This window comes from Podarcis pityusensis (assembly GCF_964106645.2).
Source record: "Podarcis pityusensis genome assembly, chromosome: 12".
Lineage (NCBI taxonomy): Eukaryota > Metazoa > Chordata > Lepidosauria > Squamata > Lacertidae > Podarcis > Podarcis pityusensis.
This window is the reverse complement of record NC_138037.1, coordinates 44,796,141-44,809,382: the sequence shown is the minus strand read 5'-3', so window position 1 is coordinate 44,809,382 and position 13,242 is coordinate 44,796,141. Positions and strand designations below refer to the sequence as shown.

At 43.3% G+C, this 13,242-nt stretch overlaps 1 protein-coding gene and 1 long non-coding RNA gene across 6 annotated transcripts in view; one reads left to right on the top strand and one right to left on the bottom strand.

Moving 5' to 3' along the window:
- The window catches only part of OSBPL10 (oxysterol binding protein like 10), a 76,108-nt gene that overhangs the window by 31,654 nt on the left and 31,212 nt on the right, over positions 1–13,242 (top strand). For 4 of the 5 annotated variants that reach the window (XM_080974718.1, XM_080974717.1, XM_080974716.1 and 1 more), the window contains exons 4-6: positions 958–1,152; positions 5,590–5,800; positions 8,898–9,049. In XM_080974718.1, the coding sequence (XP_080830844.1) occupies positions 958–1,152; positions 5,590–5,800; positions 8,898–9,049 (558 nt within the window). The remainder of the gene's footprint in view (positions 1–957; positions 1,153–5,589; positions 5,801–8,897; positions 9,050–13,242) is intronic. The other variant, XM_080974719.1, reaches the window with a different exon arrangement.
- LOC308459610 lies at positions 9,074–13,018 on the bottom strand. Its single transcript, XR_013978219.1, has 3 exons — positions 12,804–13,018; positions 11,187–11,331; positions 9,074–9,898 (listed from the first exon to the last, which is right to left on the bottom strand). It is a non-coding gene; the product is annotated as an uncharacterized lncRNA (long non-coding RNA).

Sequence of the window (13,242 nt, the reverse complement as noted above, 5' to 3'; positions counted from 1 at the left end):
AGGGTAAGGTGAACATCTACTTGTAAGGGGGGGGGGTAGTTCTAGCTGCCTTGCTGTTTAACATTTACATGAAAACTCTGAGTGAGAGATCATTCACAGGTATAGGGTGAGGACCAGCAATATGCAGCTGACACACAATTCTTCTTTTCTCATACTCCTCTCCTTCATCTAATGAAGGCAATGCAAGTGAAGTTCTGAATTGGTTCTTGGGTGTAGGCATGGTCAGGATTAGGGTCAATAAACTGAAACTGAAGGTAGGCAAGGTGGAGGTTCACTTTGGTGGGAAGTTCATCTGTTTAGGTGAGTGGTGTTCACCTTTCTCTGAATGGGGTTGCTGTCCCTTGAAGGATTGGGTTTCCAGACTGGGGCTGCTTCTTGATCCAGTTTCATCACTGAAGATGCAGGTTGCCTTGGTGTTGTGGACTGCCTTCTACCAGCTGTGTCAGCTGCAACCCAGTTTACACAGCCATAGCCTAGCATTGACTGTCCGTGCACAGGCAATCTCCAGATTATAATCTGCTGAACATCCGTTGAACAGCAGTGTTTGCACTGTCTACAAACATCTTGTCTAGTCTGGTAAAAAGGAGGCTGAGAGGAGATATGATAGGCATCTGCAAATATCTAAATGGCTGTCACATGGAAGATGAAGCAAGCTTGTTTTCTCCTGCTCAGGAGGCTAGAACCCAAACCAGTGAAGTCAAGTTTCAAGAAAGGAGATTCCCAACTAAACTTTCTGACAGTAAGAGCTGTTCAACTGTGGAATGGATTCCCTTGGAAGGTGGTGGATTTTCCTTCCTTGGAAGTTTTAAAGCAGAGGTTGGATGGCCAGCTGTGATGTATGATTTAGCTGAGATTTCCTCAGGATCGCTTCTGACTCTACAATTCTATGATCTCCTCACTAATTGAGAGAGTTCCTTATGCTGTCATGTTATGCTTTTAACTTCTTGATTCTTCCAGAGTACTCCAACCTCACGAATGAAAAGCTTGTCTTTGTTGCCTCCTGGAACATCCAACTCCACATCATCTTCGAGTTCTCAGAAAAGCCTGAATCAAGTTGGGCCACCAGTTGTTACCATCACACATCACAAATCACCTGCAGCAGCCCGAAGAGCCAAGAACCAGTGTCCTGGCCAGCTCAATGAAGTCAGAGAGGTAGGGGACAGATGGAGCTTTCTTGTTGATGCAAAGCATGACACAAGTGGGTTTTCCAGTTCTAAAAATTCAGATATTTAAGTTGAATAAGTTTTTGTGGTTTAAGATAAATACTAATTTTACCTTTTATCAGTGCAACATTGTGTGTGTGTGTGTGTGTGTGTGTGTGTGTGTGTGTTTGTGTGAATAAAATAAATGGATGATTAGCCGACTCAAAATAATGTACTTTAGTTCTGCTTGGGGAATTGGCTTAAATGAATCTTAGCAGGAAACCTGTACATTCTGTCTCTTTCTCTTGTCTTCACAGAAGCAAGTCCTCTTCATTCTGTGATTAGCATGCTACCTATTTTGCAGAGAAAGTTTTCTGTACTTAGTTCAGGTTTGGAGAGCTGCTGTTGTGAATTCAGAGTTTGAGGGGAAGCTTGTGTGTGTGTGGACCAGCCAGTTCCATCAGAGGGATGAAAATGGACCTGTACAGCTAGAGACTCCCTTCTCCTAGTTGGTGCAAAAATGCCTTTCTTTTGTAAAAGCATCAAGAAAAGAGGATGAAACAGGGCGTTCTCGTTTAGGTTCAGTTAGCTGCTCATACATACATTGCATGGACTCTCCCTGTCTTTGCAGTGTAAAGAGTTCACTTCAGCCATAGGAAGCTGAAGTGGTACCGTCCAAATGTTTTGGATTGCAACTCGTATCAGCCTCAACCAATATGGCTAATGGTTGGGGATGGTGGAAGTTGGAAGTCCATCAGTATCTGGAAAGCAACTGCATTGGCTTCTCTTGGCAAGCCATCTCCTGCTGCATGAAGTTCTAAGAAAAATGACTCTACTGCTTAATAGTCTTGGTCCACAAGTGGGCCACAATCCATCTTTTCAAACTGCTTCTTTCTACAGGTAGAAGCTGCGATATCCATGCAACCCTAAGGGTGCAACTCTACCAGGGCTTGTCTCTTGTGTGCAATCTTTCTGGATAAAAATGCTTGCCAGGAGTTGAGTTGCACAGGCAGGAGGCCCTGATAATAGGGGTGCAGGTGGTGTCTCCTTGCTTGCAGCAGTGGGAAGATGAAAGGACTGTATTGGGGAGGAGGCTTCTCAGGGATTATTTATGAACCTGTGCATTTACAATTAAGATATTCTAGGAGGTCAAGCTTTGTGGGCAAAAAGAGCTTTCCCCTTAACGAACCTGCTGCAATAGAACTTCTACTCTTTTCGTGGCTGAAAGCTGCCACTATCTGCTGATGGCTCTGCACTAGGGGTTTTAACAGCTTTGATCAAGACGGAGTACATAAGGAAAGTGGGAGCTTTAATAAAAGCTGTCTTCTAAATGAGGGAGATGCTAGTGCCGTAGCTTCAGATGAATAGAGATCTCTGAAAGTTTTAGTGCTTTTTACTTGGCACAGGTGCGCTACTAAGACAGAACCACTCTGTGTGTGCCCTGTTTTCTGTGATGGATTTTGTTCCATTCAGCACTGATGGATAATACGAGGAGTAAGTAACAGTGGTACTACGGGGATGTGTGGAGAGAGGAATTGTATGCCAGATCTGCTTCCTCTGAGAGATAAATCTAGCAGGGTAAAATAACTAGTAATACTTGCTAATAATTTCCTATCGTGCATGGTGGTTATTTGAATTTTATTACATTCAGTGGACATATGCTCCAGAGTTGGTTTTACGCAGGGATAAAATGTCACTAAGCTTATGGCATAGCTTTTTAAGGGGTCTTGATGAAACAATGAAAATGTTACTGCCTTTTTTATGCTGCATAGCCAATGTGGTATCATTCAGATGTTATGGACTACAGTTCCCATAATTCCTGACCAACACCACCGAGGGGACTTCCCCTTGGCTATCACTATTTCATAGGAATGCCAGTAAGAGAATTTAGCACCTGCTGGTATCAGTGATAATCATTTTTATGTATGTGGAGCGGGTGGTGCTGTGGTCTAAACCACTGAGCCTCTTGGGTTTGCCGATCGGAAGGTCGGTGGTTTGAATGTGCATGATGGGGTGAGCTCCTGTTGCTCTGTCCCAGCTTCTGCCAACCTAGCAGTTCGAAAGCATGCCTGTGCAAGTGGATAAATAGGTACTACTGCGGCAGGAGGGTAAGCAGCATTTCCATGCGCTCTGGTTTCCGTCACGGTGTTCTGTTGTGCCAGAAGTGGTTTGGTCATGCTGGCCACATGACCCAGAAAGCTGTGGACAAACGCTGGCTCCCTCGGCCTGAAAGCAAGATGAGTGCCGCAACCCCATAGTTGCCTTTGACTGGACTTAACTGTCCACGGGTCATTTACCTTTACCTTACCTTATACCTTCAGATTTTCGATTTTGCACCAAGCATTTATTGGTTGTTGATTGCAAAAAGATTAGGGATTTCACACCAAAATTATTAAATACATGAGGGTAGGCATGATCAGAGAAATCTCTGAATGAATCCTTTCTGGCGGCATGTAGGGTTGAGTTATTTAGGATTGGATACTTCCCAAGGTTGTGTGTGTTTGTGTGTGTGTGTGTGAGAGAGCGCTACACAATCTTTAAACTTTACATTTCAGAAGATGAATCTTTGCCCTTCTTTGCTACATGCTCGTAATCCTAAGAGAGTAAGCTTCAATATTGGGCGAAGGGCTGAACTGGAGGAACATGTAGCTCAGCCATATGCTTGCCTGTGGCAGAAAAATGTGTACATTTTAACCAAGCTGCTTCACTGACTTCTCAAACTTGTATTGGGGGAATATTGGAAGCTGATTGCGTCAGTCCAATTCTAATCTTGTCAAGCATTTTGCCATATTCATGCTAAATGTGACCTATTTTCTGAAGAAGGGTGGGGGAAGCACCAAAAGCTTTTTGCTAATGGAATTGTGGTAAAGAAAGTCGGAGGATTGCTATAAGAGACAGAACACTTGTGAGGTTATTGATCAATAACTTAAAATATCTTTAGAAGAGCATAAATAGAGCTTTTGAGACAAATCTGGAATAATAATGTAGCGCATTGTAGATTCAGGGTTGGTACAAAACGTACTAAAGATCAGACATTGTGGGTCTCATTTCCATAGATCTTGGCTCCTATTGCTGTTCTACCAAACAATTATTCCAGCCAAAGTAATAATAACCTGCAATTGTGGAAAATATTCTAGTAAGAAGTAACTCACTTTGAACTCCCTAGGCCACAACCCTAAGTTCCTTTTAAGTGTGGAAAAACCTCAATTTGAACTGGAAAGCTTTCAGAGAAGCAAAGGGCACAATTGGCACTTGATTACATGAAGAGTTGGTCCCTGCTGTATTGAAAGAGGCAATGCTTTATCCATTCCTAAAGGAACCATCTCTAGATCTGGTGTTTTTGAACTAGATATCAACCAGTCACAAATACCGTATTCTTAGGTTGTGGAGAGGGTCAAGGTAGGGCAACTGCAAACTTTATTGAATGGTACTGATTATTTTTTAAACCCATTCCAATCTTGGTTCGGGCCTGTGATTTCCTACTTCACTGGCTCCGTGGGGTAGGTTTTGGGGCACTGTGTTACATCTGAAGATGTACAGACAGTGTACAGTTCATTGGGGTTTTCTGTTATTTAGACTCGCTATCATATTAATAAGGGATGCGGGTGGCGCTGTGGGTTAAACCACAGAGCCTAGGGCTTGCCGATCGGAAGGTCGGCAGTTCAAATCCCCGTGACGGGGTGAGCTCCCGTTGTTCGGTCCCAGCTCCTGCCCACCCAGCAGTTCGAAAGCACATCAAAGTGCAAGTAGATAAATAGGTACCGCTCTGGCGGGAAGGTAAATGGCGTTTCCGTGCGCTGCTCTGTTTCGCCAGAAGCGGCTTAGTCATGCTGGCTGTATGCCGGCTCCCTCGGCCTGTAAAGTGAGATGAGCGCCACAACCCCAGAGTCGTCCGTGACTGGACCTAACGGTCAGAGGTCCCTTTACCTTTACCTATCATATTAATGGCATTTGCCATTAATATGTGAACCGCCCTGAGATTTACAGGTAAAAGGTGGTATGCAAATTTTAATAATAATAATAATAATAATAATAATAATAATAATAATAATGTGATTTCTGTATTAACAGACTAGCTTTAAGCTACTGACAGACTTACTGAAAATAAAGTTTTAATTGATGAGTGAAGATAGTGTATAGAATGATACACCCTTACAAGATACCTGAATAACATTTGGTATGCACATTCAGGGCAAAATTCTACATTTCAGGTTAGAATGCTAGTTTTTGAGGGGAAAAGAAAAGGTGCTAAATATATTGTAATGCCACGTCCCTTTGGTATTCATTTGGTAGAATGAAAGTTGGTATTACATTATGGCTTGGAGCAGGACAGGATCTTTTTTCCAGCTGTACTGTGCAACAGAGAAGTCAGCAAGCAGTGATAATAGTAAGCTGTTGACAAATTGGCTGCACATATGAATGTTTAAATATGTACATATACTTGCAGATCATGAGCCAGGTGGAGGGACAGCAGAAAAGCCTTGTGCAAGCCATTGAATCCCTCCCAGGTTCTGGTCCTCTTTCTGCCTTGGATCAAGACCTGCTGCTTTTAAAAGCTACCTCTGCTGCCACCCTCAGCTGCCTTGGAGAATGCCTGCATATGCTACAACACAGCATACAGCAAGCGAGCCAACACAGTAACAGGACATTGTCTTCAGGTGAGCAATGCTAACCTTCTCGACTCCTCTCTGGGAGTTACCAATAGTATCGTAACACCCCCTTTCTTAAAAAGAAGACTCGCCTCTCAAGAGAACACACGAGTCATTTAACCAAAGTGTAAAATAAAGGGAGCACCTGTGTTTCTTCACAGTTCTGGGTCCTTACATCACGCCTAAGTCGAACCACGGCTTTGCACAAATGTGAACTCCCAGAGAGAAGATCCTAGCTGCTTCGCTTTTCCCCAACTTTGCTGAGCTAACCCATGGTTTGGTTTTTACCATGTTGACCAAATCTGGACTTGTGGTTTAGCTCTCCTGGACAACGCATGAGTTGCAAACCATGGGGCAAACCTTGGTTACAGCTGATGGTTAGTCTGGAGAGAGCTAAATCATGAACCCAGGTTTGGATGTGATGCTAAGCCAAATTATGGCACAGCGTCAAAAAGACTGGGGAGTTGCAAAGCAGCTGGGATCTTATTTCCAGAAACCTGCATGCTTGTGTGTTCTTGAAATGAGCCAGCTAAGCTTTGATGTTGGGTTTCAAACTGGAATGTTTGTGTATAAGACTTGCAACACATGCCAATAAACAGCCAGGAAAGCCATGCTAGTTTCTTTGCCAGTGCTTTGTGAAAGCATAGCCTTAATCTTGCATTCCAAGTACAGATACTGAAGATTGGGTTGCCACACTGCCAAATTGCTGTAATCCATTGGCTGATGCAAATTTTAGCTTAGCTTGTTTTGTTTATGCACTGTGACAATATAATAATGCAAACTGTAGTAACATTTTGTTCCTGTTTTTTAAAATAGGAATGACCTTTCAGCATATTAAGCCCATGCAGGTCATACAGAGGCATTTTAAGTTCTGAAACTTTTAGCAGTTAATTTCTAGACAGTCTTTTATTTGAGCTACAGTTTCAGAACATCCTCAAAATCCACTAAATTCCACAAACGTAGCATTGGAAGTGCAAATATATAAAACAGCTAACACTTTGCATTCTAACACTCTCGTCATTATCATTGAATGTTGTTCAGTACCTAACCTTTTGGATCTATAAATAGCCATAAATTATCAAGTGTCAAAGCTACTTGGGTGAATTCCCCCCTAGGTTAAGTTAATTGTTAACATCTTCTTAAGATCGACAATTATTCAGGCAAAAGTATGCCAGTTTAGACTTGATATGGCCCAGTAATAGGCTTTTGCTTGCCAGCCGTTGGTCATTTTCAAAGTGGCACATGCCTCAAACATGCTGACCCAGAGGCTTCTTTGCACCTTAGAGGGAGGGTGATTTGTCATCTGTATGATAACCTGGGATTTTTGCCTTTGAGCCAAGCCCATTGACTTTGTGGGCCATTTGCAATAAAGCGGTGGTGACCAGGAGATGATGGCTACTGAGTTACGATGCTGCCCTGGTTCCGATTTGAGTTGAAGTAAGTGTTTGCAGCTAACAAAAATCAGAACCTTTTAAAAATTACAAGCATCTCCTATATGCTGTTCTTGTGAGGAATTGCTGCCATCCGTGATTGTATGGGACAGTCTGGTCCACGGTGCCTTCAATTTATTGGCGGTGTTGCCGAGTTTTCAATGAAATATGCCTGTGGAGAGGCTGTTTGCCCAACAAGTATACCACGAACACCTTAGCTGAAAATATCACTGGGTCACACAGTGCGCAAATTCTGGAATTCTGTCTTTGTTCCATCACAAACACCTGATGTGAGCAAAACAGGGTTGGTAGAATTCTGTGTTGTCACACAAGCCTGTCCTCCCTTTGATCATGGAGTGGAAACTGCTTCAAGTCTTCATCTTTTAAGCTAACGTCAACTTGCCTATCAATGCCTATGCACCTTTACTTGAAGCAGGTTCTGGACTGCTTCTGCTGCTGCTGCTGCTGCTGTTGTCCAAAGTCTGGGACCAGTTGCTCAAGTACATGTTTATGCTAGAGCTTTCTTCTAGCCTTGAATAACTTGAATATGGGTATTAAGATAATCTTTGGAGTAAACCTGATGTTCAGCAGCATTCACAGCTAGAGAGCTAAATAACACTTGAATAAAAGGGATGATGTACTGCTGCCTGCCCTTGGGTGTCTATGTGCAATGGTGTCTTTGGGCATATATATAATATATGCAGTCACTGGGGAAAATGTCTGTGACTCTCACTCAGCTGTTAATATTTGACACCTAAGTACCTAAGGGACGCGGGTGGTGCTCAGTGGGTTAAACCACAGAGCCTAGGACTTGCTGATCAGAAGGTCGGTGGTTCGAATCGCCGTGACAGGATGAGCTCCCATTGCTCTGTCCCAGCTCCTGCCAATCTAGCAGTTCGAAAGCACGTCATAGTGCAAGTAGATAAATAGGTACCGCTCCAGCGGGAAGGTAAACGGCATTTCCGTGCGCTGCTCTGTTTCGCCAGAAGCGGCTTAGTCATGCTGGCCACATGACCCGGAAGCTGTATGCCGGCTCCCTTGGCCAATAAAGCGAGATGAGCGGCACAACCCCAGAGTCGGTCACGACTGGACCTAATGGTCAGGGGTCCCTTTACCTTTACCTTTAAGTACTGGCTAAAAGGTAGAAGTGAAATTGCCTGTACTTATTTCAGAACTGAGCGAATCAAGTCAAACTCCCATTCTGTTTTGAGAGCGGTGCTCTTATTACGCTGGTGCTTGCTCAATGGAACCGCACTTGCTACAAATAATAATGATAATAAAAAAGACTGGTGTTAATATTTGACACCTAAGTACTGTCTAAAAGGTAGAAGTGAAATTGCCTGTACTTATTTCAGAACTGAGCGAATCAAGTCAAACTCCCATTCTGTTTCGAGAGCGGTGCTCTTATTACGCTGGTGCTTGCTCAATGGAACCGCACTTGCTACAAATAATAATAAGACTGGTGCTGTGATAGGAGGATCTTACGAGTAGCAAGAAGGGACGCAAACAAGGTTGAAATACAAGTGACCTAATGGGAGGCGGAGGTACAAGTGGCTGAGAGAGATGTTCTTTATTGAGACCTCCCTCAGGCATTGAGAGAGATTCCCATTCCCTGAAAACAAGTATGCATTGAAGGAATGACATTGCTGGTAACTTTGGCTCTGTTTCTGTTTCAGAAAGCTTTCTGGGATGGCATGGGCCAAAGTCACATTCCACAGAGCAGCTGAAAAATGGTGCCCTTAGTTCTTTGACAGTTGCTAGTGCCAATCTTACGTGGCCAGGAGTCCCATCTAAGCCGCAGGAGGCACAAACCATATCGTCTTTGTTGGTGAGTGTGGTGCAATTAAAACACTTGGGCCAAGTATTTCTGTGTTCTAGGCGTATTGTGTATATGTGCTGTGTTACGTAGCTGAACAGATCACCTTTGAAAGGTCCTTTTTACTAATGCTCGTGTTTCCTCCCTAGTCTAGGAGTTCTGGTTTATATGAACTCGCTTGAATGCAAGTTGCTGTGCGGGACTAGAACTTAACCTCCTTAAGATTTATTTCATACTGTGCATTTAGACCTCCCCATTAAAGCAGAAATATAGGAAGCTGTTTTATACTGATACCTCCCTCTCGTGCGTGGATGCAGACATGTTTGGCTGCATATGGATCAGCACATGGGCAAACATTATTAGTACATAGGTTGGGAGCTATTGGTTCTTGTAACCAGAGAAGTTTAAATAGCCCTTTTAGATGTTTGGTGAAGAAAAAGGCTGGAGAATATAAAGACTGTGGGTAAATGAGTTAAGTGCTTCTGCTCAAGTGCTGTGGATGCTGTTCTTTCAGTCTTATTAGATTGTGGAGCCCTTCGATTAACAAGTTAAGTGTGTGTGTATATGTGTTAAGTATATCTGTTGTAAGAGACCTTATTCCTTCCCCTTTATTTTTTCAGTTCACTGTGCAGTGAAGCAAATGCCCGCAGAAAATACCTAGCATAAGCAGAATGCTCTCTCCCTTTCGTGCTGAATTGTTTCCAAAGGCCCCCTTGAATTATGAACTGAGAATGAAATGTTGTGGCATATTTGAAGTGGCTCCTGGGTAGCTGCTGTAGTGGGAATTGGCTGCATAAATTCTGTCTGTGTTGCCTGTGGATGTGACACCTGAAGTTGGGAGCTTTTTGCTCAGTCTTCACTCTGCCAAAATAAAAACAAAAACCTTCAGAAAGTGATGAATGGCGTTTTCAACCCAGGGAGCGCATAATCCACAGGTAACCTCGCTGACAAAGGAATTGCTTTAATAAACACCGTAGCTTCCTTCATCATAAGCCTGTTAATGATTTTCATTTTCACAAGTCTCATTATCTTCATCCAAGTCAGCAGTATTGCTTTCTATGCCCTTTGCTTCATAATGTCTACTCATTCAGACAAGATGAATATGTTTACTGCCTCCTTGGGAGCCAGTCAGAGCTCATGCAGCCAGCCCTGCTCCCCACCTCCCCTTAACTCACATGGTCCGCCTTATTGAGATTCCCTTTGGATGTGTGCCACTTACATCCCAGTTTATTTTCTTCCCTCTTAGGTTGCACTAAGAGATTACTTGACAAGCAGTGTAGTGTTGCCATAGATCACCACCTAGTGGTCAAACGCTGTTCCAGTGGTTACGCTTTGAAACCTTTTACTGTATAGAAAAGTCTATGGTAGAAGACTGAAGTTTTTTCTTCAAGAATTAGAACATATTACAGGCAGATTCTAACAATACCTGGTATCACTCAAGTCATGTGTGTAATTGGTCAAAAGCTCAAGAGACAAGGATGCTCATGCTTATTCATGTAAACATATTAAAAGTAAAAATATTAATACCTCGAGTTGAATGTGTTTCGGGTTGAGCGCATTTGAGTTGCGCTCCGCGGCAACCCGCAAGTAACGGAGCACATTACTTCCTGGTTTCGCCGCTTGCGCATGCACAACGCTCAAAATGACGTCGCGCGCATGCACAGAAGCGGAGAAATGCGACCCACCGTTGCGCCTTGCGTTCCATTCAGGATGCGAACGGGGCTCCGGAACAGATCCCGTTCGCATCCCGAGGTACCACTGTACACAATTGTACCCTCTTTTGTATAAATTGAAGTAAAAACTAATTTAATAGTTGTTGCTTGCTTTTATGCTGATTAAAAATCCTTCTGCAGGATTTTGTTTTCATAATGAGGCATTTGTAAAACTCATGTTTTCTTAATTTTAAACCAACAACAACAAGAAGAAGTTCAGGCTTGTATAAAGAAACAAATATAGCATGAACAAAGTAGACTTCCCTCCCTTTGTTCAAAGACATTAATATTCTTTTTTTGTAAATCTTAAGTTTCTCATTTGAAAGTAAATTTTTGAATTGCAATATCTATCTATCTATCTATCTATCTATCTATCTATCTATGTGATTTTTGCCTAACAGTGAGTAAAGCTAGAGTAAATAACCATATAGATGTACCTGATTGTGGAGATTTCTGGCCAGATTTTGCCTATGAAACTTTCTTCTTTTGTGGATCATCCTTCTTCCATCAGAGCACCCCAATTTATGAAACATCGAGGGCTGTATTTGGGGGTTGGGGGAACCCTCAAAGCAGGTGGGATGACTTCATTGGATACAACCCAAAGATATGAAAGTTAAAAATTTGTAATGAGTAAGACATTTTAAAATTGCTTAACTTTTGTCTTCTTTATACTTTGAAATGGCCATGGTTCATGGAGTATAATTTGCACTTTCAAAACAACAACAACAACAACAACAACAACAACAACAACAACAACAAACCTGATAAATGGAAAAATGGATAAAGGGGAAAATACAGCCAAGTGTCATTTGTGAAGCTATACACGGAAACATCAAATCAGCTCATAATGCCCTCATTCTCACATAATACACTAAGCCATTAAGTTAGTATTCTCTGCACCTCTGCTAATGGTTTTGCTGTCCAAGACACACCACAAGCTGCAAAGCCATAGGGCAAATCTCGGTTGCAGCTCATGGTTTATCTGAAGAAAGCTTAACCCACAAGCCAGGGTTTGGACGGTACATGAAGCCAGATCATGGCTTGACTCAGCACAGCAGCAAAACAACAGGGGAGAAACTCAGCTGCTGCCCTCTCCTCTCCTGCAGTTATTTGTTCTTGCCAAGCTGTAGTTTGGCTTAGTGTTACGTGCCAGTCTTGCAGCATCACTTTTGTAGTTAATGCCTGGCTTCCAGTATCTGAATACCTGCAAGGTACTTTGAACCACTTCAGAAAAGCAGTAACTTAGTCACCCTTAAAATAACCCTTTAAGATAGGCATCACTAGATATCTGTCTCTTGAGGCAGACATCGGATGCCAACAACATTAGATATTCCAAAGAGACAATTCCTTTCTTTTTCAAAGGACTCTGACTTTCTCTCTCTCTTCCCCCTCCATGCGCCCAAAACCTGGTGAATTTCCTTTCTAGTTGTTCTTTTCGCCACCAACCCAGGCTGCTTTTAAAACTCCACTTAGGGAGTGCATTGATTTTCCTCTCCTAGGGTGGGTAAGCTAGGCTTTTCCCTTCCTTTGCTGTGAAAAGAACAGATGTACATTCCATTGATTTTTGAGCATTGATTCACCCCTCAGGCTTGGCCCTCCTCCCGGGCTTGAAGCAGGCTCCCTGCCTCCCCTCCCCCTTTTAAACCCCCCCCCCCACAATTTAAGGTTTGGCCTAGATATTTATAGAATTAAATGCACATTTGCCCTTCAACCCCCTCCCTCCCTTTTTAAAGAGAGACTCAATTTTAAAATTACGTAGTAGAACTTTTTATATCCCACATTTTACGCTTTAGATATGCAGCCTATTGAAAATAGTTTTAATTCCTGGTCAGTGTCTGAAAGCAGACTGAATGAGGCAATGTTTGTTGTGTAACTGGGGTAAGGAATATCTGACTTGTGGACCAACTTTGGCCCACCAGCGGGGGACCAGTTTTGCTTGCCAGGCGTGACATCACTGTTGACATCAGCTGATGGGCGGGAGGGCAGGGTTTAATCCTGTATTGGCTGTGCTACCCTGTTCCCAGCTGATGAATGGAGAGTAAAAAAAACCAAACCTTTGCCTTCTCCTTTAAGCAGGTGGGGAACTGGTCCTGCTGCCGCCCAAGTGCCCTCTTACAGCTGCTGAAGGAGGGAGAGGCTGTTTCAAAAGGCACTTTGCTCTTTAAGACAATCTTTCAGTGCTTTCAGTGGAGGTGTAGAGCAGGGGTTGGCAAGGTTTTCCTCGCCTGGGCTGGTTCATTCCAGCGGATGTCCCTCCATGGGCCAGATCTTGCCCACGGCCGCGATTTCCAGCATCTGTGCAGACAAAATTTTTGGCGTCTGCGCAGACGCAATTTTTGGCACCACGGAAGCGAGTCCCCACGCCACGCTGTGCCGGTTTAGCGGGTTTTGCCACCTGCGCATGCGCAGAAGCGATCTATGTGCCGTGCACATGCGCAGAACAGGCACCTCCGGTTGCAGATTCCTCGGGATCCTGTGTGCAAACGGAGGTAC